The sequence below is a fragment of the Gambusia affinis genome, linkage group LG11, assembly GCF_019740435.1.
Source record: "Gambusia affinis linkage group LG11, SWU_Gaff_1.0, whole genome shotgun sequence".
In the NCBI taxonomy this organism is placed as follows: domain Eukaryota; kingdom Metazoa; phylum Chordata; class Actinopteri; order Cyprinodontiformes; family Poeciliidae; genus Gambusia; species Gambusia affinis.
The window spans coordinates 13248994-13274717 of record NC_057878.1 but is presented as its reverse complement, the minus strand read 5'-3'; the positions used below and the strand labels follow the sequence as shown (position 1 = coordinate 13274717).

The window sequence follows — 25724 nt, the reverse complement described above, 5'->3', positions numbered from 1 at the left end:
CCATATCTGGTCTGTCTTTAAAATAACTTGTATTTGTATTTGCTGTCTTGTGGAAATATTCTAGAATTTCTTGTCAATGCACAACTTTTTATTGGTCTTCAAGCAAACTGTAGAGTACATAAACCTACTAAATCATTTTCAAAACATACAGCCTTATACTTAGACACAAAAGTACCTGCTTATCTTAGAACAACACATTAATAATAGTAAATCTCTGAGCTGCTTGGAGTCAGAGAAACTACCAGAAGCACCTGGTCTTTCTAGTTATGGAAGTCTGACACTTAATCTAATTTGGGTTTAGATTTGAATCCAGGAAAAATCTACATTACATTTAAATCGAAATTTACAAAGCAGTCATCCACAATCCCGCTTGTAATCCAAATAAAGTATACCTGTCACTATAAAAGTCTTGCACTCATGTCCTTTTAGGGCATAATTTATGATAAGCAATGTGTATTTGGTGTTTTTTAAAATAACTGCTTTCAAACTTGAATGTTAGAAATTTTAGTTCTTGAAAAGCAAAATAAATCCTATTTTTTGTTCTAATGTGAACACTTCGACTATATATAATTTATATATATATATATTTGCATTAAATATTGTTATTGCATGCATTTGTATGAAATATATCATGCGTTCTCCATATAAAAGGAGCAAGAGGACGGTAAATTTCCACTCACTTCTCTAAACGGATATCTTGGAAATTTCCATCTCCCGCGAAACATCATCTCCCAGCATGCCTTGCGGGACAAAGGCTATTGGATATTCATTGAGCTTTGTGTAGGAGAGGAAAAAGATCATGCTGAATCTAACAGGAAGTGAATTCATTCATTCATTCATTGGATTTTCTGTTTGCTTAGATATATCCTTAGAGGTTTAGACTTATTTCACTGTGGATTTCAGTCCATTATATTTTGACTTGTATACATTTTTAAACTCTAAATAGTAATTGTCTTGTGGGCTTGCTATGCAAATAAACTTAGTTGTGGATAAAAATTTAAGTTCTTTATTTGCATCATAAGTGTAATTAAGTGTATTTAGTACATTTCTTTTACTCTTGTGTATCCAGGCGTTTTTGTGTTGCAGAAGAGCTGTGAGAAGCAGGCAAAGATTTCTTCATCTTTGAAAAATGAGGAAATAGTTACACTGAGTTTCTTTTTCTAATTATCAAGTTTTCTAGGTTAAAAGCATTTAAAATCAATTTTACTAACCCAAACTGGGGTGGAAGAAATATAACAGATTCGGACCTGGATTGATAACATATTAAACACAGACAAAAATATATTTAGATAGATATTAACAGTTTCTCTGTTCTGTCCACCTGACAATGATTATTTGGTTCAATTACAGTAAACAGAGCGGTTTTTGCAACTTTATTTAGTTTGAAGGGATAGAGTTACTACTGGTAGCTTGGATATCCATGCGTGGTAGTACAGACCAGTCAGACAACTTATTTTAAACTGTGCAAAGGTATCAGGTAAGGGTACTGTGCAAAGGTGAATGAATATGTGTGTTCCAGGATCCTGTTTGACAATTGCATCTTATCAATTGTGTCATAGATGCAGTCTAAATTTAAAATATAAATAAAGATAACAGCCATAAAACAAGATGTCGTCAGTTTTTCAACTGAATTTACTTAGATTTATTAACCAGGAGAGATCCCATTTAAGTTTCAAGTTGGGTTTTTTTATATATATCTGAACAAGAATTTAGACTGAGTTAAAGAAAAATAAGTATCAAAATGTAATTTTGAGAATTTAAAGAAAAGTTGTCTGTGACATCATAACAACATGAACCTTGAAGCTACTTATTGACAAAGCTTGAAATAATGAGGGCCACTCATGCCAGAATATGGATGTCTGTTCTTGTGACACAAACTGTCACATAGTTAGATCAAACAAAATAGTTTAAAAAGTTCAAGAAAAACCCAGACACTTTCAAGGCAGAAGCTAGTCTTAACCTGGATGCCTATGGGACATCAGCGTCATTCTCCACAGTAAAGTCAATTGTAGCCTTACAAACCCATTTGCAAGAATTTTGGATTCAAGGAAAGCCTTTATTCACAAACATGAACTTGTCGGGAACCTTCCAGGAATAGGCAAGTCTTGCAAAATGACTCCAAGAACACATCAACACTAAGGTCATAAACAAACCCACAACAACACCTGAAGTAAGACAGCTACCTCAGTCAGTGTTCAAGGACCAACATTTAGAAAGGGACTCACCGAAAAGTGTCATCTTACACTTCCAAAGAGATATTTTTAATATTTTACTTTTGAGAAACTATTCTCTGTAGCGATGAAACAAAATCTAGACTCAACTTAATAAATCAGAGTATGTTGTAAATACTTAATTCCCAAAACTTAATTTTTTAACAAGAAACTACTGTGAATAAGAATGCTCAATTCACTCATGGTGCAGTTTGATGTATTCAAATATAAGTGCCAAAAATGAGCTAACAACAGCTAATGTATATATATATATATATATATATATATATATATATATATATATATATATATATATATATATATATATATATATATATATATATATATATATATATAAGATAGCAAAGACATCATAATATTATAAATTATATGCAAATAAGCTATAATTTATAATTAAAAATCTGATTTACAGATTTTTTCCATAGTCACCAATGGTCTTAAACTGATCTGAAGTGTTATTCTGAGCAAATTTCTTTTTTCTACCTACAACACAAATAGCAACATTATTTTTGTTCACCTACTTACGTTAAAGAAACTTGGTGTCATCGGAGCATATTTTTCAACACAGAAATCAGTTGAACAAAAGTTGAAAACTTTCTCTTCGGTTTGCAGACAGTCAAGTAATGTCTGGATGTGTCCTGAACATTAAGCATTAAGCCTTTTACAATCCAAATTCCTCACCACTTTCAACTTTTTTGCAAGGATTCAACTTTAGCTAATATATTACTCTTTTTTAAGATGGCCTTGAAAAAAGTTTCATGCTTTCTTTGTTTTATCATCTTAGATATTTGTACCTGTGTATTTTCTTTTTTTAATCTACGTATTATTTAATCACTGACTACATCCTCACATTCTCAGTTCATCCGTTGTGAGCCCAGACATTTTCGACAAAAACAAGTGCAGAATGTTTTTTGAACTGCACTGGCCCCATCTACAGGCTTAAACCTGAACATGCAGATTATTTTCTGTACAAGGATGTACTGTCAATCTATTATGTAACTAGATATGTTTTCCATCAAGTCTTATGAGACATAATGCATCATGTTAAGCAAACCTTGGTTTAAATAATGAAAAGGGATTTTGCCATCCATTCACAGAAAAGACTCACAGTCATATAAATACTAAACAACAGAGGCTGTAATGAAGCAATAACAACCAGTGGGACAATTTTATTCTAAGTTGTTGTTTTCTCAATTTAGGTTCCATTGAGCTTTCTAGATCAAATGGAATCTCACATTTTCTCAACATGTGCCAGGATGATTGTTTTGAAAAGTAAAAAACTGGACACCTTTGATGAACAATCATTAAATTTTTGCATGTTACATAATAGAAAAAATAGGAAAATATTGTATATGCTTATTGAAACTAAGAATTGATCATTAATATCTGCATCTAACAAACTCTAATATGGTCAGCAGTTGTTGTTTTTTTATTGTTTTTTTTTGTTTGTTTTTTTAAGTTCCGGGTCTGAGTCTGACATTATTTAAAGAAGGACTAGAAACAAGAATATATTTGGTTTTCCATCTATCCAATTTTATCTACTGATTAGAAAACCTTTTGACAGTCTCCAGCTGCATAGTGGTTCAGTTGGTAGCATGGTTGTCTTGAAGCGGTATAATCCTTGGTTCCAATCCTGGCCTGAGTTCTTTCTGCATTGAGTTTACATGTTCTCCCTGTGCATGTATGGGTCCTCTCTGGTTTGTCTGGCTTCTTCCCACAGTCCATAAACATGCCTTTAGATTAAATGTTCTTTCTAAATTGCATGTGTGTGGTTGTGTGTCTGTGTGTTGCTCTGTGATTATTGGTGACTGTACCCCATAAGGATAAGCAGATGCACTATGTGGATTATAATACCTCTCATTTGTAAACTAAAATCATTGCTATAAATGTCAGTCAATCAACAATTGGTTATTAGTTACAGAGCATCTTTTAGACACAAGGTCAACAGAAAGCACTTTGCATCAAAATGTATTTTTGATGCAAAGTAGAAGTGAAAAGTAAAAAAAAACAACTACTTGTTAAAGAAGACTACTCAAGAACTTTGTGTATCACATTATTTTAATCAGAAAGACTATATATATAGATAGATAGATAGATAGATAGATAGATAGATAGATAGATAGATAGATAGATAGATAGATAGATAGATAGATAGATAGATAGATAGATAGATAGATAGATAGATAGATAGATAGATAGATAGATAGATAGATAGATAGATATAGATATCTACATATCTATATCTATAGCTATATATCTATATATATCTGAGGAAACTTTTTTTGATGAGAAGGAGGAGACATAAAAATTAGGAGCATATAGATTAAATAATTTCCATAGACAAAGAAAAGACTTATTTAAAAAAAAACAACACTGTGTGAACAAACATTTATACATTTATTTAACTGTTGTGTAAAATTATAAACTTATATATACAGAAACCCATTTTGAATCATTTATGATAGCTGTATACTCTTAATATTTTTGTTGCACATTGCTGTGTAAAATTTTATGATGAAATTTCTGACTGTCAGGTGAGAGGTTTGTCAACATGGCACATCCTGGAACATACCAAAGTTGGAGGGGTGGCAGGTTTGTGATAACCTATTTCTGCCTCTGTTTTTAAAGCCACGGTAATTCCAATTGGTTTTGTTTTGTTATATTACATACTTTAAAATATTAATATTTGGTTTACAATAGAAGCTAGAATACAAATAGTTACTTTATCGATCATAATATTCTTAAGTCATCCCCCAGTTATCAGTGTGAAAGAGGGAGGAGTGCGGGCCGCTGTCGGTTCAGGATGAGCTGAGCAGTTGGAGGATCACCGCCCCGCTATGACTACCAACTGCCTTGGTTCTCCACGGATGGTTAACCCCACAGATATCAACCCTCTTTGAGCCGGGAGTTTGTTTGAAGGATGAGCCCGTCAAAAACGAGATTTCCGGCCCTGCTCTAAAGCCTCCTGTGATTTTTCTCTCAGTTGTCGGTGAGTCATGATGCACCTGATTGCGACTGCGTTTGTTTACGACGCTGGCTGTTAGCGGTAAGTAGCGTGTGTTGTAGCTAGAAAGCTGCCATTTCTTTTTAGAAACAAAGAAACTGGCTTACATTCAGTGTGCCTTCCCAACTTTAATCAGTAGCACAAGCTAGTTCTATGCAAAATGAATTTGACTACTAATCTCTTCCTAGTCTTTGCTCAGTGCTTGTCAAATGTTACATAATAGCATCCTTCATTGATGGTACAGTACTCTCTGTCCAGCTGTTATTTGGCCGCATCCGTCAGCACTTTAAGCCTGCTGTAGTGGTGGTGTCAGTCAGGTGACACGGCTGCTCGGTGTCCACCCTCAAAGCACACAGTTCAATGCCTCACAGCTGCATAAACAGCACAAGTATTCTCACTTTACATTTTTCCCACTTTACAACCACATGTAAACAATGTTGAGATGTTATGTGACAGGCCAAGCAGTATACAGTTGTATACAGTTATAGCCTGTGTTTAGCTCTATTCTCACTGCATTATAGTCCTAGCACCATTTTTTTCACCATTTTGGCGGTGTGTTAAATGTTATTCATTGCTAGTTTTATGCATGTAGGCAATGAAGTACTATTTTAGTATCATCTTCATATGTTTGCTGTTTCCCCTACATGACTTTTAGTGATTTGCTAATGGGACTTCCTTGGGCTTTCTGTCAATAATGACCTGCATTTTATGGAATGGATAATTTTATTCCTATCCATTAGGTTATCCCACTTGAGCTGTGGATCACTGTAGTTCCTGCTGGCTAGTTCTATGAATTCTGCTCTCCAGCCAGTCTAGGTGGACAGCTGAGTTTTGATAGGTTTGTAGTTGTACTGTTTCTAGATGAAGTATGGAATGTGGAATGTAGAAATCCTGACCTAATTGCTTAAAAACCTGACTTTTCTTTTTTACTTCTTCTTCTTCACAAAGATCTCTATGGCTAGTCTGGCGAATATTTAGTTTTCATATTTTTACTAATGTTCTCTCAGCTCATGCATTCTGAAATTACATAAGACACACTCTGTTTCTTAATTAGGTAACTTCTGAAAGCAATTGATTGGACTTGATGTTACGTGTGAGTATTAGAAGGGTGGATATAAATATGTGCCATAATTTTCAAGTTTTTGTCTAAGCATGCTTAGACTGCTTAGACTGAAAGCCATGTATCCTTTTTCCACTTTACTGCCATGTAATGCTTTGTTCAGCTCTGTCACAGTAAATCCTAACAAAATACATTGGGCTTTAATGTCAATATTTGTACAACGCAACGTGGAAGGGACTGGTTTCAAGTCAGTTCTGCTGTTACATCCAGTAAGGGAAGTGAGAATTCATATCTTATTCTGCCAAAGCCAACACCATTTGCTTATTATCACCTGTGAATAAGCCTTTTCTGCATGTGTGCTGCTCATTTTCTGAAGAATAAGAACTAGAAGCATTGTAATCAAAACTATGTGACGACAAGTAAGGGATTATTCACATCTCTGCTCTTACGTCAAGCACTTTTGTGTATCTGAAACTGTTGAGTAAAACATAGAAACATGAAGTGCCTGAATACCAGATTGTGTCAGTAGAAAGATACGCCTAATCACTTACATTATCGGTTTGCTCTTTTCTTTGAAGCAATGACAGACCTTCACATGTAATAGAAAGGTCAACCTAACGCAAGAGGTGGAAAGCTAAGCTAACCACAGTGGATTAGACCGTTTCCTAAGCTTGCATCCACTTTTACAAGCCCCAAACATTGAGCTTTGTCTTTAGATTGATTGTTCAGGTTAAGAAGGTAAAATATGGCATCTTCGTATAATTCTGGTCCTTTTCCCTAATTTATACCCTCATTTGATCTATCTGTTTCCATTTCTTACTTTTCAATAAACTATTTTCTATTTATCTAGTAGTTTTTGGACTAAACTAATTATGGTCAAATCTCCTATATAATTTAATGTAATTGCATATTATTTTCTTATTGCACACCATTTCGTTTGATTGTGCTTATGATTCTTGTTTGTGGGCTTTGACTCTTAAGAAATATGGCAGGCTAAAGACCCCTGTAAAGTCAGGGGTTGTTATAACAGTCTCACAATACGATATCTGAGGTAAAAATTCTGTAGTATTGTGATTTTATAGTATTCAAACATGATTTAAGAAAGATAAAAACCAAGCAAATCCCATATCTGAGAGAGAAAGTGTTGCTTTTTTTTTTACATGTAAATAAGTGTTGTGTTAATCAGATATTTCTCATTGATTATGATTTGGCTACTCAGCACTTCATTACCATGCTGCTCAGCTTTATCCTGACCATGTGCTGTTCTTCCTCTCAGCTGTAAAGCCTTCGGACTCCAGATGTCTGCGTCTCTTTAATCCTATCTCCCTGATCCCTAATAAAATACACTCCTTAAATGCACAGTTAAGCTTATATGCTGCATTGCTAATGTGGATGTAGATACTAATACTGATCAGCCCACAGAGAACGACTAGTTGGAGATTTCAGCACATCATCAATGAGCTTCTTGTCGTAATTTAGAGGTATTGTTGTGGCTGTGCAGTCTGTAAATATGCCACAGTTCTCAGCTGAATATGCAAGTATTCCCTTTAAAATATGAGAAAGACTGAAAGACGCTGGACATGCAAATGAAAAAGTCTATTTTTGTTTTCTTTGTCTGGGAAGTATTATTCTGAATGTTTGCCTCTCGGTTTATGTTAGAATTCCTTAGTCCTGGGACTGACTGACAGGTCAGTCGGCCATCCAGCATCCAGTCATGAATAAATGCCTTTATGTCCGTGGCCTCAGAGCTAATTAGCAAATTTTATTTGTATTAAGCAAGCCTTGCAGACAGAGGGCAATCAGGCAGGTTTCAGACAGGTGGGTTATGTCGCTGACTTTCTGTCTCCTGCCTTATCTGCCCTCAGATGTATTCTAAGAACATGGTGTGATCAAACCGGTGCAACATGGATCCCGAGGAGCTCGAGCTGCAGAATGACTACCGATACCGTAACTACGCGGCGGTCATTGAGAAGGCGCTGCGAAACTTTGAGTCGTCCAGTGAGTGGGCGGATCTCATCTCGTCCCTGGGAAAGCTCAATAAGGTGCAGTATGACACACGTGGATCCATTACTCTGAATTTTAATGGGTCCATTTTGTTGCATTAACTCGGAAGGTATAGGTTCCTCTTTGGTGTTTTGCTTAGTTCTGTTTCAGTTCTGTGATGTCATGGATGAGGTTTGCTTCTGTATTATCACATCCTCTTTTTGTTTATAAGTCTTCGTATGATTTCTTATGAAGAACAAAGGTGCCCTTGTGGGGTTTTTTTTTCTCTCTTCCTTGTACACCAGATATTGACTTTGGAGTGTCCCTGTGTGTTCAAGCTAAAAAAAAAAAAAAAAAAGCACACACAAGGAAGAGAGATGTTCAACCTTTTAAATAAAACTTACATAAAGTCAAAAATTTGTTACGTGTGTATTTCTGACTCATTGTGGAGTTTTTGGTGAAAATCCTACTCTTGATTTTACGGTTTCTTTGTTTTTTTCCAGGCCCTGCAGAGTAACCTTCGCTATTCGCTCTTGCCCAAAAGGCTGATCATAGGGAAGCGTCTGGCCCAGTGCCTGCACCCGGCTCTGCCCAGCGGCGTTCACCTCAAGGCTCTGGAGACGTACGAGGTCATCTTCAAAATCATTGGCACTAAATGGCTGGCCAAGGATCTGTTTATTTACAGGTAACAGAACCGGATAAAATTATCTTCAGCAAGAAGAATCAAGGCCTTGTTATGAGCCGCTCTCACTCTGACTAATTTCATGCATTTTGTTTTTTTTGTTTTTTCAGCTCTGGGTTGTTCCCGCTGCTGGGTCATGCAGCCATGGCAGTTAAGCCTGTTCTGCTGACGCTGTATGAGCGTTACTATCTCCCACTGCAGAGAGCTTTGCTTCCCAGTCTGCAAGCTTTCATAACTGGACTCTTACCTGGTCTGGAAGAAGGACTGGAGGTCTACGACAGGTCCATAAAAACACTTTTGAATTTTTTTCCCCCCTCTAAAATAAAAAAAAATGTGGATCAAACAAATAAATTCCATCTGCCCATTTCCAACTACATCCTACCATCACTAATGAACAAGATGTCAAGATTTTTTCTGCGTAAGGCGGAGACTGACCCCTGATGTAGTTCAGGTTTCTCTTAGACGCCAGTAGAACCAGAAACCCTTCTATTCAAGGCAATGAACATACCAGTTTCATGATCTAAAATCATCTTTATACCACAAAGGGTTTTTCACTGAATGCAACACAGACTTCCTCTTAATTTTGTAAAGAAATGATTCCTAATGACAAAGCATGATAAAGTTGCATTGATTTTGATATTTTGTGCTAAATGTACTCGTACAGAAAGATAAGAGAAAAATGAGCCTTATGAAAACTAAACTGTGCATCTTCTAAGCTGCTTTAGATGGTTTCTGATTTATGGGAACCCCTCAGAATTGCATTCATCCTTTTTAGTAGTAGTCTAGTCACATTCTGTTGTTTATGATCACTGCCTCTGTTCAGGACTGACGCTCTGCTGGTCAAGCTGTCGCTGTTGGTGGGTCAACAGGTCTTCTACGGAGCCCTGTGGGGAAGCATGCTGGTCACCCCGATGGTGCGGCTGCCCGCTTCGGTTTTTGTGGTCACACATTTTGACCGCATGGTCCCGCTGAGTCAGCAGACCTACATGTTGGGCTACGGCCATTGCGCAGTGGTGAGTGTCCACGTTTGTCCTCCTTCAGTGGCTGTATGATTCCCTGACAGTCCCGGTTTAAGTTTTATGTTTCTCTGTGCTTCTCCAGATAAAGTCAGTCTGTCTTTCTCTGCAAGATTCAAATGTGTTGGTGCAGAGGAACATGCTTGAAGTCCTCCTCTACTTTTTCCCCTTTGCAACATGTCTGGTAGGTAAAAATGTTGGTCACCAAAGTGAACCTCCTTTATTTCTCTGTCTGTATGTATTACAAATATTTCCAAAGGTTTTTAGAAGATTTTGGTTGGCATCCATTTATTAACATGCGTTCCCTGGCCTGAAGAGACTACAGTATAAAGCAACCAGAGATGGAGTTATCTAGTCACCTATAAAGGCCTAAATAAAACAGCTATCCAAGCAAAACAAACAAATTAAAATAACTTCACGTATGAATTAATGAGTTAATTAAAAACAGCTCCTCACTATGGGAACCCCGTGGTGTTTCCACATGTTATTCAACGCTCAAGGTTGAGCATCATGGCCTCTGACCTAGAGGAACTGATTCTAATTTCTTCTTCTTGAATCCTGCTGAATCAAGTAGCATACTTAGTTCTCTTTATGTATTGTGGATATGCTTTTAATAAAAGCCGCAGATTTCAACATATGTCTGGGTCTTTTTCAATGGAAATGATGATTATACCTCCAGAAATCCTTTTACTGCTCCCCAGCTAATTCTGTATGTTGTTGCTTTAGGACCCAGCAGAGCCCAGTGTGGCTCTGAGTGCTGAAGACATGATCACTGTGGTGTCTGCAGCTTTACTCACTCTGCTCAGGAGAGACATGTCCCTCAACAGACGTCTCTACGCCTGGCTCCTAGGTCCTCAAGCTAAGGATATAAATTAGTAATGAATCGGATCGCTGTTTGGCAAAGGAACATATTTTATTTGTTGTCGTTGACATTTGTATTCCTGTGTTTGTTTCTTCAGGCACCGACATTAAAGGAGGGATGGTGGCGCCACATCCCACACTCTCCACCACCGTGGAGGAGCACACCTCATTCTACTTCAACACTTACTCGAAAGATTATCTTGTGAAGGTTTGATTTATTTGGTAGACGTATAAAATGTGATGTAAGACCAAGGCTCATGACTTTTGTAAGGCTAAATGTATGACTAGTAAAGAAAAAAAACGACTGAATTCTCTATCCTAAATTGAACAAAACTAGTTTAAAAGCGTGTGTTGTGTTAAACTTTTTTTTATTTTTTTTTAAAAAGCAACATTTAAATATTTTTTTGCATTATTAGGTCCAATATTTTAAAGTATGTTTTCTAGATGAACCCTTAACAATTATTTCTCTTGATCTTATTTGTTCAGAACTATTTTACAGTACAAAAATATAAAATAAAATAAACCAGTACATACAAATATATCAGTAGATTTCTTGTGGTTTCTGTTTGCAGGCTCTGATTAACATCCTCAAACAAAAGGAGGTGGACAGCGACCCAGAAAGCGTCATCTCGTACCTCAGACCCTTTCGCATCGTCATCAGTCTGCTCGATAAACCCGAGATAGGTACGGAGCTGAGCAGAAGCGCCTTGTTATGCTGAACGGTTTCCAACCTGTTTTGCTGACATGGCTTTTTTTTTTTTTGCGTTCAGGTCCAGCTGTCTTGACCTGCGTGTTGTTGGAGGTGGTCCGAGCTTTCCAGCGCTACTGTCTGGAGATGCTTGGAGAGGAAAACATCCCAAAGTGGGGAAGCTCAGCCAACCAGCTGGCTTGGTGAGAGAAATGAACACGCTTCCTTTTAAGAATGAAATTCTAGTTTTTGTAGCATGAATATGAAAATAGATTTTCTTTTCTGTCTTCATTTAACAGTAAAGTAAAAGAGAACAAGAATGCGTCAGAGATCATAAAGACAGTGAACATGCTTGTGAGCTCCCTGAACAGCGAATATCTTTGGGAGTACATGACTCAGCGCTTTTGCACTTCTCTCAGGTTTGTCAGTCATACTAAATCTTTCTTTGCAATTAGAATTCCTTCACTGTAAACAAAAAAGAATAGATATAAACATTTATATTTTCAATTCAGTTTCAGTTAGTGAGCATGTTTATATAGCTCAAATTCACAACACACGTTGTCTCAAGGCAAAAGTCAAGTCAGACCAATCGTTCAGACAGATTAAAAGTCAAGTATGTGGACAGTGTCTAAGAAATGCTGTTTTTGAGTTACACCGTAACATAGAGTTAGAAAATATTTATAAGATCTTAGCTCTTCATTGTCTCTTCCTTTTTGTTGTTGTTCTGTTTTAAAGTTAAACAAAGAGGTGGTAATGTTTTAATGTATTTATGTATATTTGCACAGTATGAATTTAAGTTTCTCTTATTGGCACATTCATCTGAATTTGTTCAGAACCTCTTGTGATCTGGTTAATCTGAAATCCTGTTCTGTCAGTTTCAGCTTGCGCTTTCCAGTGTGCCTTGTATGCAGAGATTTGACTGAAATATCACAATAACAATTTCAAGACACGTTTCTCAGTGTGAAAGATTACATTTCTAATAATATTTAGAATTTTACATTTGTATTTTGATAGGAATTGTGTGTTAACTAAAGCACAAAATGAGATCGAGCATGTGTGTCAGCTTGTGTTTTCAGTTTTTAATGTACAGAAAAATGAATCCCAGTGTTGTGTTTTTGTTAAAGTGAAAAAGATGATCCGGAGCAGGACTACGGCCAGACGGCTCCCTCAGTCACAGAAATATCCAACCTTATCATTTTCCTTCTGGATGTTCTTCCTCTGGTAATTAACACACATTTTCAAGAGTAGCTAAATAAATAAATTTCCAAATTCAGACAAAATTAAAAGCATTTCTCAGTCATTTGCCTCCTCTTTGTTTCATATTTCTTAGGTTTTTTTTACCCATAAATACTGATCATCTGACTATCTAACGTTGTAGAAGCTTCTCATGCTGCAGCATGTTTGTGTTTTCTCACAGGAGCTCTATGCCGACATCCAGTCACTGTTCCTTCCCGACATGCTGGGCATCATGCTGCAGAGCCTGCACCGCCACATGGACTCAATTTCCCTTGATGACATCACACAGGGGCTGCGAGTGTGCTTTAAGGTCCTGAGTAAGATCCAGATGCCTGTAGCTTACATGGATGTTGATGCAGGAGCAAACACAGAGGAGCGGGAGTTGGCTTCACCAGAGGATGAAACCACAAAGGTGAGGATTTATTTATTTATTTATTTTTTTTTTAGTAAGTAAGCGCAAATCTAGGGTGTTTTAAAAGCTTATAAAGAATTTCTCATTAAGGATGTACAGAATGATGGGGAGAAAAATGGAAGCATTAATGGACATCAGGAAGATGAGCGGGAAAGGCAGGATCCAGGAGGTGAAGCCGAGCCTGCAAATGGGGTTTACTCAACTCTGAGGTCGGAAGACAGCGGACTGGGCATCAGCGCTTCCCCCTCAGAGCAGCACCTGCAGCTGGGAATGCCCACGGAGGCCGAGCAAAACGGAACCTGCAAAACCGGCGATGGAGTTTGGAGAAGGGGAGGGAGTGTAGAAGCCATGACGCAGAGTCTGCAGGACATCCTGGCCTTCATAACCACAAAGTAAACTTCAGAGCCAGATGAAGAAGCTTGATAAAAATCTATACAAGTCATCTAAACATTTTTACTCTTCCATCTTGATTTCAGGTACCTGTTGGTGCAGGTGGAGGACGTAACAGGTCCGATTCCAGAGCCTCAGCGTGACCAAAGCACCAACTCTGGCGATCAGAAGTCTCTGTTAAGGAGACGTGAAATTAAACACAAATTGTCTGAGCTGTTCACTCCAAACAAACGCAAAGCCAGCGTCTCGCCTGACACTCAGCCCTCGGCATCGCCAGCGGAGAAGAAAAAGGAGCGTGGCTCCACACTGTGTTTGGACTGGGCAGCTGGTTACATGCCCCGAGGAAAAGCTGAGATTTCTGAGGCCTGTCGACAGACCTTCGTCGCCACCTGCCACCTGCTGCTGGAGAGCACCACCTTCCCTGTGTACCTGAGCGAGGAGGAGATGCTAGCACTTTACACAGACATGTTTGGAGACTCAGGTCAGCATGTGAACAGAGGCACTGCCTGACAAAATTATGTATATGCCTTGAGTGTTTTTGTTTTGTTTTGTTTTTATTTTGCATTTGGTGGTGTTAAAATCAAACATTTCAATGCATTTACTTGATATTTTCAGATTAAATCTGCACAAAGTGGTGCTTAGTTGTGAAGTAAAAGGTAAAAATAAATGCAAGGCTTCAAAAATCTTTGCAAAATAAATCTGAAAAGGGCTGCAGGCATTTGTATTTTGCCCAGCTTTTTTTTTTTTTTTTTTAACTAAATGGCTTTAAGCCATCTCGTCGTAGCTCTACCCATCGTGTTCATTGTTGTTCTCGTATAATGATGATACCACCACCAACAAAGATATTGAAAGTCCTGTGTCCCTTTGCTCCACCTCTCAGTAATGCACCACTTTGTGTGTGGAATGTGGCAAAACTTAGGCAGTATGAATACTTTTGAAAATGATTTTTAAGTCGACACTGTTTTAAAATGCTTTGACCCATAAATAAGTAATGAAATATTGCTGTTGTTTTTCTTCCTACTTATTTCAGGCAGCGACGTGGACGGCCTCCCTGTGTGGTTGAGGTCCCTGATGATTCTGTGCTGCATGTCCAGGGATTACAACATTCAGCACACCGCCGTGGCCTCCCTGCTGGAGCTCATCAACCACTCCCAGTCTTTAGCACTGGTCATTGAGGACAAGCACAGGCGCTACCAGAGCTCTGACAACAACCCTCTGAGTGGGCGGCTGCAGATGGTCAGCGTGCCGCCCATCTACCCAGTCCTGCACCGAGCCATAGAGGAAAACACAGACTTCTTTCAGGTCAGATTGTTGAAAGGGGAACTATTGGTGTGACTGTTTGGAGAAGGCCCTACTTAAGGTGTGTGTTTGCTGTAACCCAGAGGTTATCCAGGGTCCTGTGGAGTCAACTGGACACCGAGCAGAGAGAGCAGCACGTTTCCTGTGTGGATCTGTTTTACAGGCTGCATTGTTTGGCTCCCTCGGCTTCCATCTGTGAGGACATCATCTGCCAGGCACTGCTGCACAAAGACAAGGTTCACACAGTTGTTGTGGTTTTTTTTTTGGTTTTTTTTGTTGTTGTTGTTTTTTCCATTCTCCTCTCAATATCATTGATGGCTGGATGGAAAGTCAGAACTAATAGAAGAAGAGTTGTAAATACGATCAGAAAAACTGAAAGTTTGTGTGTTTTTGTTTCCCAGGCGATCCGTCTGGAAGCTCTGCACCGCTTCACCGTGCTGTGGCACCTGACCCGGGAGACTCAGGGCAACAGGACCATGTCTCTGAGTCGATCCTTTGACCGGTCAGTTCACCCGGACTTTGTTCATAAAGCAAAACATTCAACAAGTACACTAAATTAAAAAATAATAACTCTTAGAATGTTTTAAGTGTTAAAATAGAAACACTTAAGTAGAATAAAACAACAGATGGGGACAAAAGTCGAGCAGCCACGACAAACACAGTTCATTACTCCCTAATCTGCACATATCTGACAAATTGGCATGTTACCCATCCATTATCTTTCTACCTGATTGGTAGAGTTTACCTCTCCACATACACAGATATTCCTTAAATACATTGGAGGACAGTTAGAGAACAATGTGGAACAGAATCAGCATCTAAAGACAGAGACAGAAGACGTTCAGGCTGTGGAGAAGTTTACAGCAAGGTTAAGCTATAAAATATACTTCAGCAGACAACTTGGGGTTTTGTGCCTTGCATAAAGGCACATCATCACTTGCCACCTTATACCACTCTGTTGTGTGCAAAGCTTTAAAAATAATGGTGACTCAGCCGAGGATGACAGAATAAGCATTCATGCAGCATTTTTCTTTTGCATTTGTATATAATTTAGAAAATCACTACTACTTTTTCTTCGACTACACCATTCAGTTCTATTTTTGGTGTATTGCATAAAATCCAGGCAACTTGATTAAATCTGAAAACTGTCGCTTTAAATAATTTCGTCACTCTCAAAATCCTCTGTGGCGTTTCAGGTCTTTGTGTGTAGTGGTGGACAGCCTGACCTCGGCTGACGGCTCAATAAGTGCGGCCGCTCAGTGCTGGCTGGTCAGAGCTCTGTCCCTGAACGATGTGATCCGAATCCTGGAGCCCATTCTGCTGCTGCTCCTTCACCCATCCACCCAGCGCTGCTCCATCCAGAGCGTTAAACAGAATCTCACGGCCGGTACGCAAATTCATCTCTGCCTTGGAAGAGTTTCTCTCGATTGAACGTGTGTGTGTGTGTCATTAACTTGATGTGCTTGTTGTTTTCCAGGTAACCTGAAGCTGTTAAACAGCAGAAGGATTTTGATCAAAACCTCTCGGACACCGGCAGACATGGTGGCATCTGATGTGACAACATTAAGCAGCCTGGATGTCGTGGACCGAGAAGCTCTGTGGGCCGAGTTGGAAAGCGGGCCGGAGCCGGAAAAACCTGAAGAGGCTTTACCCGCGTCAAGGAGCGAGAGTGAGGTGACAGAGGAAGATGAGGTCAAAGAGGAGGAGGAGGAGGACGCTGAGAGTGAGCACACTGAGTCGGCAGACACCAGCGGCGCCCGAGTTTCCACGGAGAACTCCAGTTCCGGTTCTGCTCCGCCCAGCAGTGTCGATGAGGGGAGTTTGGTGAACGGCCTGCGGAGGGTGGAGTCCGAGCACACGCAGGCGTCCGATTCACTGTCGAGCGAAGAGGAGGAGGATTTTGAGCTGGAGGCTATGGCCAGGTCTCGCCTGTTGAAGCAGGAGCGAGAGAAAAGAGAAGCCATCAACTCACTGTTCCGTCATGTTCTGCTGTACCCGGCGGCGGCGGGCGGCTGGCGCCGTCTCCTCCAGGGCCTGGCGCTGCTCGACAGCCTGCTGCGCAGCAGCCCCGAGTGCCACCTAGTGGACGCCCTGTGCTGCACTTCGCTGGACACCAGCTCTGCTGCTCACTTAAATCTGGTCTCCAACCTCCTGCAACGCCACCAGCAGGCTCAGGACGGAAGGTGCTTTTACGGCTGTCTGCTGTCTCCCACTTCCTCCCCTTCTGGACCCCCATCGCTACTTGTCGAACTGCTTGTGTCGCTCTGTCTGCAAATCCTGCGCTCTCACTACCCATCCTACCTGAGCCTGACTCCCCTGGACCTGCAGGGCAACATGGAGGTCCAGGTGAAGAGTGTGACGGTCCTCACTCGGATCGTGAAGCAGCTCATCTTCACAGTACGAGGACAGGAGTGCAGCAAAGCCACTCTGGAATCCATCCACAGACTCCTGACCTGCTGTAAAGTGCAGCAGTACGCCCTGCTCTCATTGTCTGCCTCCATGTACGTCAGCCAGAAGGCGGCGGACAAGGGAGCATCCAAAGGAGCCGAACTGCTGGATGAGGCAGGAGGCCTATCGGAGGAGAGTTTGGTGAATCTGGGTGCGGGAGGAGGGCAGGACCAGTGCCCCTTACAAATAGAGCTACTAAAGTTGCTCCAGGCTCTGATAGTGCTGGAGTACCATGTGTGGCCGGGTGGGGTCGCATCTGCAGTGAGCGGCGGCTCAGGCCAGCCTGGAGACCCTCGTGAATCCTCACCGGCCTCCACCCCGCTGGCCCGGGAGTGGCAGACCGCTGTGCTCTTCCAGCAGTCCATCAAAGCAGCGCAGTATGTCCAGAGCCACCCCATCACAGCGCAGGGGATGTTTGTTTCCGCGGCAGCAAGAGCCCTGCAGCCTCAGTACGGCTATGCTATGCATCCCCACTGGGTGTCGCTGCTGTGCTCCTCTCTGCCGTACCTGGGGCGCTCCTTGGGGATCATCGTGTCACCGCTCATCAGTCAGATCTGCAGGAACATGGACGATCTGGTGAAGCTTCACGAACACGAGGGAGGGAAGGCGAACCACAGGTAGCTTAAACGTACAAGCCTGTTTCTACGACTGATATGCAAATTAAAAGTGTTAAAAATGCTGAATATCTCAATGTTTAGTTGTCATAGCAATATCAGTGTGTGTGTGTGTGTGTGTGTGTGTGTAATATCAAAAAGGCTGCTTTGATGCAAAATTTGGAAGGTCAGCGAGCTTAGATATACCTGGCCGACTGGATGGAGGCTCACTGCATTGCTGGTTTTAGTGGCCGAGGTGACAGACACATGAAAGCGCTGGGGAATTACTTCCACTAATTATGTTTCCTGATTCCTGATTTATTGTAAAAGCTTCCAATTTAGATTGTTGAGCTGAAATTTCTCTTTGAGTGAAACAATAATTCATGATTCTATTATATATGTGGTCATATTTCTAATAAAACATTCAGAAACTATGTTATTTTGGAACTCTTTAGGTCAAAAGATGTGTTTTGTTTGCAAAATCTGAATTTGTTAAAATTAAGGGAATAAATTAGAACATATCTCAATGATCCTTAAAGTTTACATGCAATATATTTTAACAAAGACTAAAACAGTTGCTCTACAGATTTTTTGTTTTTGCTTGTGTTTCCTCTGAAATATTTTACAATTTTTTTTTTGTCAGCGTTACTGGCAGGAAGGAGAACATCGCTCCAGACTACCCTTTAACTCTGCTTGAAGGCCTGACCACCATCACACATTATTGTCTCCTTGACAACAAAAAGGTATGGCAAGCTTACGTCAATGTATCTACCTGCTGAGTGATCTGTGATCATTTAATATGGAATTCTTGTACGTTGTCCCCTCTCTGGTCAGTCTCTGGTGGCTTGTGATCCCGTGGATGTCCGTAACGCGCGCAACGCCGTGCTGGAGGCGCTGCCGCAAATGCTCAGCAGCATGGCGTTGCTATGGGGCGTTGTCATGAGGGAGGAGTTTCAGAGACGTGCGTCTGACTCCAGCCACAGCAGCAAACATGCTTCTACCTCTGTGTATTTCAAAAGCGCCAAGGTGGGCAACTGCACATTGTTGAGATTCTTGTGCATCGTCTGTTTTCTGACTCTATAACTTCATAACATTTTAATCCTAGAACACAATGTGAATTTAATACATTTTTTGATGTTTATTCAATTAGATCTTGCGGCAGCGGATCCTGCAGTTTCTACTCCCTCTTACTGGACATTATGGGGTTCAGCTGATGGCTTCAGTAGGAGTAGTGTGGAGCAACAGGAAGAGCAAAAGGAGACACAAGAACAAAGTAAGACCCAAACTGTGTGGAAAACTAAAGTCTTGCATTCAGTGCTCTGACTGACTTTCTGGGTTTCTTTTAGGTTTTACCAGTGGCCAGTGAGGCTCGTCTGGTCATTGTGGAGCTCATAAAATCGCTTCACACCTTGAATATAGAAACTGTCCTCCACTTGGTCAAAGAGGTTGTGAAGAGGCCGCATCAGATCAAAGGAGAACAGGTACATAAACAGATTTTAAAGACTTTTACCGTGGGTGATTTTCCAACTTTAAGGTTCTGATTTCTTCCCACCAGAAGGCAACGCTGGTCGATATTCCCATGCTGCAGTTCAGCTATGCCTATGTCCAGAGGTGAAGATGAATCTTGGTATCAGAAAAAACTAATATTCTTTTCTTTTGGCTCATTTTTACAATAATCTGTTTATCTGTTTGAAGCATTTCAGCTGCGGCTCTGCAGGAAAACGTTGCTCCTCTCCTCAGCCTGTTGAGGGAGTCTGTTCAGCTCAACCTGGCGCCACCTGGACATTTCCTCCTGCTGGGGTCCATTCTTTTCTATTCACACTATATTTCTGAATTTCACCTACCCTTTGGAGGTTTTGCAGTACTTCATGAATGCTCCCGAGTCTGAATTTTTGAATTTTTATCTTACAGAATCCTAAATGATTTTGTCAACCGTCTCCCAAACCTGGACAGCAAGAAAGACTCTAAAGATCTGCAGGTAAGATCCAACGGTCTTAGTTATTTTCACAGACCTGCAAACAGCTACTGCTCTGCTTAGATTATAGGCAGGTGAAGGTAAGATGCTTTGTTGATGAAACGTTTGAGCAGGAGGTGACTCAGCGGATCCTGGAGATGGTGGGTGGGATCGCAGGCTCTTCTCTGGAGCAGACCAGCTGGCTCAGCCGAAGCCTTGAGGTCAAAGTTCAGCCACAGGTGTGCGTAGAAGCTGAAGAACCGGATGACACAGAGGTGGACGGGGATCACTGTGGTAATTTTTTTGATGTTTTAAACATAATATTATTATGAGTGCAAGCAAGTTGTTAGATTTTGAGAGCACTTTTTCCAATCCTGGAAGAAGACCCAAATTGTTACCCTCAGATGTTCAAAAATGTACTTGATTGTCACAAAGATCTCAGGAACCACTGATGAACTTGATATAGCTGTTAAAGATTTACATTTAAAAGAGACCTATTATGGGGCGTGCTGTGGTGGCATAGGGGATAGCGTGACCTACATTTGGAGGCCATGAGTCCTCGACGCGGCCGTCGCGGGTTCGATTCCTGGACTCGGCGACATTTGCTGCATGTCTTCCCCCCTCTCTCTCCCCTTTTCCTGTCAGCCTACTGTCATATAAGGGACACTAGAGCCCACAAAAGACCCCCTGGTGGGGGAAAAAAAAAGAGACCTATTATTACACAATTATGGGGCAGTATATGGCAGGATGTGGTTGGTCTTGTGTGACGTAGGTTAGTAAATACTTGCTTCGCCACTGGATGTGAACATGTTGTTGGAACACTAATGCGCATCCAACTTTTCACGATCAGACACAAACGGTAATCCCCAGATGAAACAAAATTGGGTAGAAGATTAAGGGAAACCTTAAAAAGCTGCCAAGGCTTAAGTGCTTCATAAACTGGAAGCTGGCAGGACATTAGTGTCTCTGTCCTCAATAAAGCCAGTTTTGCACCAACATGGATTGAGAGATCAAGAAAGAAGCTCCTTCTACAAAATGGACGCCTTCAAGTTTGAGTGAAACTGCTCACATGAACAAACCAAATGCTTTCTGGTGAAACTGGTTTTGGTAACACTTTATTTGACGGGGTGTGCATAATACTGACATGACACTGTAATGAACATTTCACAACACCTGTCATGAACATAAAGGTGTCATAAAGGAGTCTTTATGAATGTTTATGTGAATGACAAATAATGACACTTTTAATGCAAAGTTGCTTTAAGAGTTGCATTGAAAGTCCATTCAAAGTGCCAACTTTGTATTATTTTGTAAATAACTTTACAAAGTAAACCCTTTAATGCAAACTTGGCACTTTTAATGGACTTTCAATGCAACTTTTAAAGCAACTTTGCTTTAAAAGTGTCATTATTTACCGAATGACACTTAATGACACCAGTCATAGACATTCATAAAGACTCCTTCATGTCATGTTTATGACAGTGTCATGTCAGTCTTATGCACACGCCGTCAAATAAAGTGTTACCCGGGTTTTATTCCCAAAGGATTAAGCTAGACTAAGATGGAAATTATTAAAAGCCCAAAGTTAGTAAACATTTATGTTAATGATATGTGTATGTTAACGTTTGACTGAAGCTTTATATAATATTCACATGTTGATTTTTCCTTTCTTTTTCATCCAGAATCAGTAACTCAGGCTAATGCCATGGTGTCGTCCTCCGCTCCTTCAGTGTACAGTGTGCAGGCCCTCACATTGCTTGCAGAGGTGGGGTTTTATGTACATAGGATTATCTACTTAAATTTTAGGCAAATTGGACCATGGTTTTGCATTTCACTCTGTGCTATTAAACTGCTTTCTTTTTCTCCTTTTGTAGATCTTGGCGCCCCTTCTGGACATGGTCTACCGTAGCGACGAGAAGGAAAAAGCCGTCCCCCTTATCTCACGTCTCCTGTATTACGTTTTTCCCTACCTCAAGAACCACAGGTATAAAAAAAACTGATAGTGAATCACGTTGATGCCTGCAGCCTCACTGTCACTGGGGATACCTGACTCCTTTATGTCGGGCTCCTGTCCTGTAGTGCCTACAACATGCCCAGCTTTGCAGCAGGCGCCCAGCTGCTGAGTAGCCTGAGTGGGTACGCCTGCACCAAACGGGCCTGGAAGAAGGAGGTGTTTGAGCTCTTCATGGACCCCCTGTTCTTCACCATGGATGCCTCCTGTGCACACAGGTGAGCGTGAGCATATGGTGGAAGCACAAATGATAAAAATGGCTGTATGGAAAGGTTTAAGTCCTGAAAAACTCGGTTATCATGATGTGGCAGTTGAATGAGCTCCACCCATCAGTCTGCTTCTTTCTTATTTCATAGTTGGAAATCAATTATTGACCATCTACTGACTCATGAGAAGACCATGTTTAAGGACCTGATGGGTGAGTACCATTGAGAGTCTTTCTGAAATTGAGAAAATATTTTTGTCCTCAGTAATATGTTGGGCAGCTATCCAAACCGTTAGCATAAATGTTAAAAAGAATTGATAAAGGAAGAAAATCAATATTCTTGTGGATTTGTAACTTCTTACTTGATGCAAGAAACAAATTGAAACGCTTTCTATTTATCTTGTCTTTGTATTTATTTGCACAAAAGGCATGCAAAGCAGCTCCCTGAAGTTGTTCACCAGTGCAGACCAGAAACCCATGTTGGTGAAACGGCAGGCATTTGCAATGTTCAGCGGCGAACTCGACCAGTACCACCTCTACCTTCCACTTATTCAAGGTGGGCTTCTTTTGTTTTAGATATCAGTGTAGGCTTATGTACTTATGTTCAAACTGGAATTAACTAAAGCCAAGTAAAATTTCAACCGGTTCCTTTCAGAACGCCTCACAGAGACTTTGAGAATGAACTCAAGCCCTGCGGTCTCAGCCCAGATGTTCCTGATGTTCCGAGTTCTCCTGCTGCGGATCTCATCCCAGCACCTGACGTCGCTCTGGCCTATAATGGTCACAGAACTTGTAAGTTTCCTTCCTGAGAGGACCATGTAAGATCTAAAGAATCCTGGTTGTATGAAGATGTTGTTTTTAACTCGTTTTTTTTAGATGCGTATATTTGCACGCTTAGAGAAATCTCTGCAGCCAGAGAAAGACGTCTCAAAGTGAGTTTTTTTTATCAATATCTATGTTTCGCAAATCCACTAAAGCTTTCATTTTATAAGCCCTGTGTCTTTGTTTCCAACTTAGGTTGACCAAAGTGGTGCGTGGGGCACTTGACAGAAATGGACCAGTAAACTTCTCCAATGCAGAGTTGGACATGTACCTCTCAGCCTGCAAGTTTCTGGACACTTCCTTGGCCTTTCCTCCAGAGAAGATGCCCCTCTTTCAGATGTAGGGAACTGGAAACATGCTTTCATTGTAACATCAGCGATGCGTTTAGTAAAGACATTGGTTTCGAAAGCATCTAATTGATTGTCCTGCAGGTATCGTTGGGCATTTGTCCCGGAGGTGGACGTGAGCCGCTACAGTGGTCCAGAAAATGCGCTGATTGAGGGTGAACAGGAATGCACACCACACGTTGTCAGAGTGCTGGAAGGGATACAGGAACGCTATGGGGTGAGTTACAGAGCTGCTCTTTCATCAGCACCTGATTGGATCTTATTCCCAAAACATTTGTGTGAATAAAGTGGACACTACAATAAATAAACCATCCGACTATGAAGAGTCATCCGTAGTCAAATGATGTCTCAACATAAGATTTTTAGGCCTGGTTACTTCCACAAACTTCAATTAGTTTTATTTTAAAGACCAACACAAAGACTACTGTAGAGATCCACAACTCATCTGGGGAAATCTATCAACACGCCAATAACTAGTCGAGAATTTCACAAATCTGTTCCTTATGGGAGAATGGCAAATACAAATTTTTATGGAAGCTACTTGGAATTGATGGTGGGATAAATGGAGCTAAATAAAAAGAAATCCTAGAAGAAAACCTATTGAAGGTTAGGATTTGAGTGCAAGTTCACCTTCCAGCAACACAACAACCCAAACATACATCCAGAGCTACGGCATAAAGTGGACTAATCAAAGTCTAGATCTAAATCCAAATGAGAGTCTGTGGCAAGACTTGCTGTTCACTTAATCCAATGGGACTGAGCTTGAGATTAAAAACAAGACTTTCATTTGTAACTGCAAGAAAATGTGGTTCTACAAAGTAGTGACTCAGAGAGACAGAATGTGCATGACACATTTTTTCAGGATGATTTTTTTTTTAATTTGTTTTATATTATTAAAATCCAGATTGTATTTTCTTTTTCCATATATACTAGTCTGTTGTGGTAAGAACATAAGGAGTGTGTGTGGATATTTTTGCGAGGCGCTGTATTTCAGAGCGGACTCATACTTGAAAGCTCTGTTAGTGGTAAAGTTATATTTATTGTTTGTGCTGCCGAGGGGAAAAAAAAAAACATGAAGTCGAGGTTTGAAATGACACAAATTTCTCTGTGTCTTGTTTTTTCAGGCACTGAACGGACTGACTGAGGAATCCTCCACGGATAACTTGGAGTTTCCCCTCCTCACTCAGAGCTCCTTGTCCTCCATCACCCAGCTGCTGCCTTTCCTTCGCACCCTTTGCTGCTCCTTCCAGGCCCCTCCCCCCTCCAGCCAGCCTGCTGCCCACTTCCCCATAGCAGAATACCCTGCAGCCAGCTCGCACATTGTTCTGAGCAGATTGGAGGACATCATTGAGAATGAGTTCCTGGACTCCATGGAGAGTTAAAAACTGAGCTTTTATATAGCTGCAGGCACATGTAATAAAAGACCTAGAATGGGCACAACCAGTGATTTTGTTGTATTGTGGAGTTCTAGTGAAGGAATGGTTTTGAAAATGTGTTTTCCTTTTATGTAGTCGTCTTTCTGATTACATCTCTACATGTACTTCTGAACTGCTTTAACTAGAAAAAGGAAAAAAACAAACAAAGGGAATCCATGGTACTCATTTCCACATGGCTTTTAATGTGAAAAAATATGAAGGAATGCAGTTTTGTTTCCGTCCAAAGATGAGGTATTAACGCAGCTAAAAGTCCCTAACTTACTGCTTTTAGTGTCGGTAAAAGCAGTAGCGATTCAGGTTACTTATTGTCTAAGCAAGGCATGCACCTTATGGCCGTGGTAGTAGAGTCAATAGATTTTAGTGAAGCACATCGAAAACTTACTGTGAAGAACTGCGTTAGGCACCACTAGTGTTTTATTTTCCTGAACTAGCCATCTGCAGTTTGTTTCTTCAGGTGTAACAATCTGTCTTAAGAATGTATAAACTCTTACAGATTTCTCTTAATTCATGCTAACATTTTTATTAGTAATGTAAGGAATGTGCTTTAAGTGCATTGGGAAAACTCTTAAAACAATGGCTCTGCGTCGACATGTTACATGCTTTGAGTTTTTGGTGACCAAGGGAAATGATCCTTTTCTAGTTTTTACTCCATAGTTTTTACAGCTACTGTCTGTATTTTCCTGCACATCTGAATGTTCCTGTAAGTTATTTATCTTTAACGGACCACATCAAATTTTGATGCGAAAGGGGGAAAAAAAATCAAGTCATTAAACATAGCATTTAACTTCTGTTTTATTTGTTCTCTTTGTTTTATTGCACTCCCACCAGTTTATAAACAAATATTTTGTTTTTATATTGTGCTTTTAAGACATTTTGCGGGTTTAAGCCCAGTTTCAAAACTGATATTGGCTCAAGCTATTTCACTTCACTAAAATATATTGGAAAAGAGAAATCAATCTCAAATGTAATTATTAAATTATCTTTAAATCTGATGTGAATTGCTTTTTATTTCCCTTGACCTTCAGCTATTATGCATTGAAAAATCA

The 25724-nt window shown here is 40.3% G+C and overlaps 1 protein-coding gene across 1 annotated transcript; it reads left to right on the top strand.

The window, feature by feature from the left end:
• The first annotated feature begins 5013 nt into the window (after positions 1-5013).
• On the top strand, positions 5014-25670 carry dop1b (DOP1 leucine zipper like protein B). Its single transcript, XM_044132107.1, has 38 exons — positions 5014-5220; positions 8161-8337; positions 8782-8963; positions 9071-9241; positions 9784-9973; positions 10062-10160; positions 10703-10826; positions 10936-11045; positions 11410-11521; positions 11608-11728; positions 11825-11944; positions 12650-12746; positions 12943-13173; positions 13264-13565; positions 13650-14044; positions 14594-14865; positions 14946-15098; positions 15264-15364; positions 16059-16249; positions 16340-17927; positions 18547-18646; positions 18738-18929; positions 19054-19176; positions 19250-19384; positions 19459-19514; positions 19599-19703; positions 19815-19881; positions 19992-20151; positions 21540-21622; positions 21732-21841; positions 21937-22086; positions 22225-22286; positions 22501-22629; positions 22729-22865; positions 22950-23005; positions 23091-23234; positions 23327-23459; positions 24367-25670. Exons 2-38 carry the CDS (start codon positions 8200-8202, stop codon positions 24622-24624), a joined length of 6897 nt encoding a protein of 2298 aa, XP_043988042.1. The 5' UTR covers positions 5014-5220; positions 8161-8199; the 3' UTR covers positions 24625-25670.
• The last annotated feature ends 54 nt before the right edge of the window (positions 25671-25724 follow it).

Coding starts and splice junctions, on each gene's coding strand:
- dop1b (XM_044132107.1), top strand. CDS start 8,200: ATGGATCCCGAGGAGCTCGAGCTGCAGAATGACTACCGATACCGTAAC. Junction 11,046..11,409: donor CGAAAGATTATCTTGTGAAG/GTTTGATTTATT, acceptor TTCTGTTTGCAG/GCTCTGATTAACATCCTCAA. Junction 19,385..19,458: donor ATCAGATCAAAGGAGAACAG/GTACATAAACAG, acceptor TCTTCCCACCAG/AAGGCAACGCTGGTCGATAT.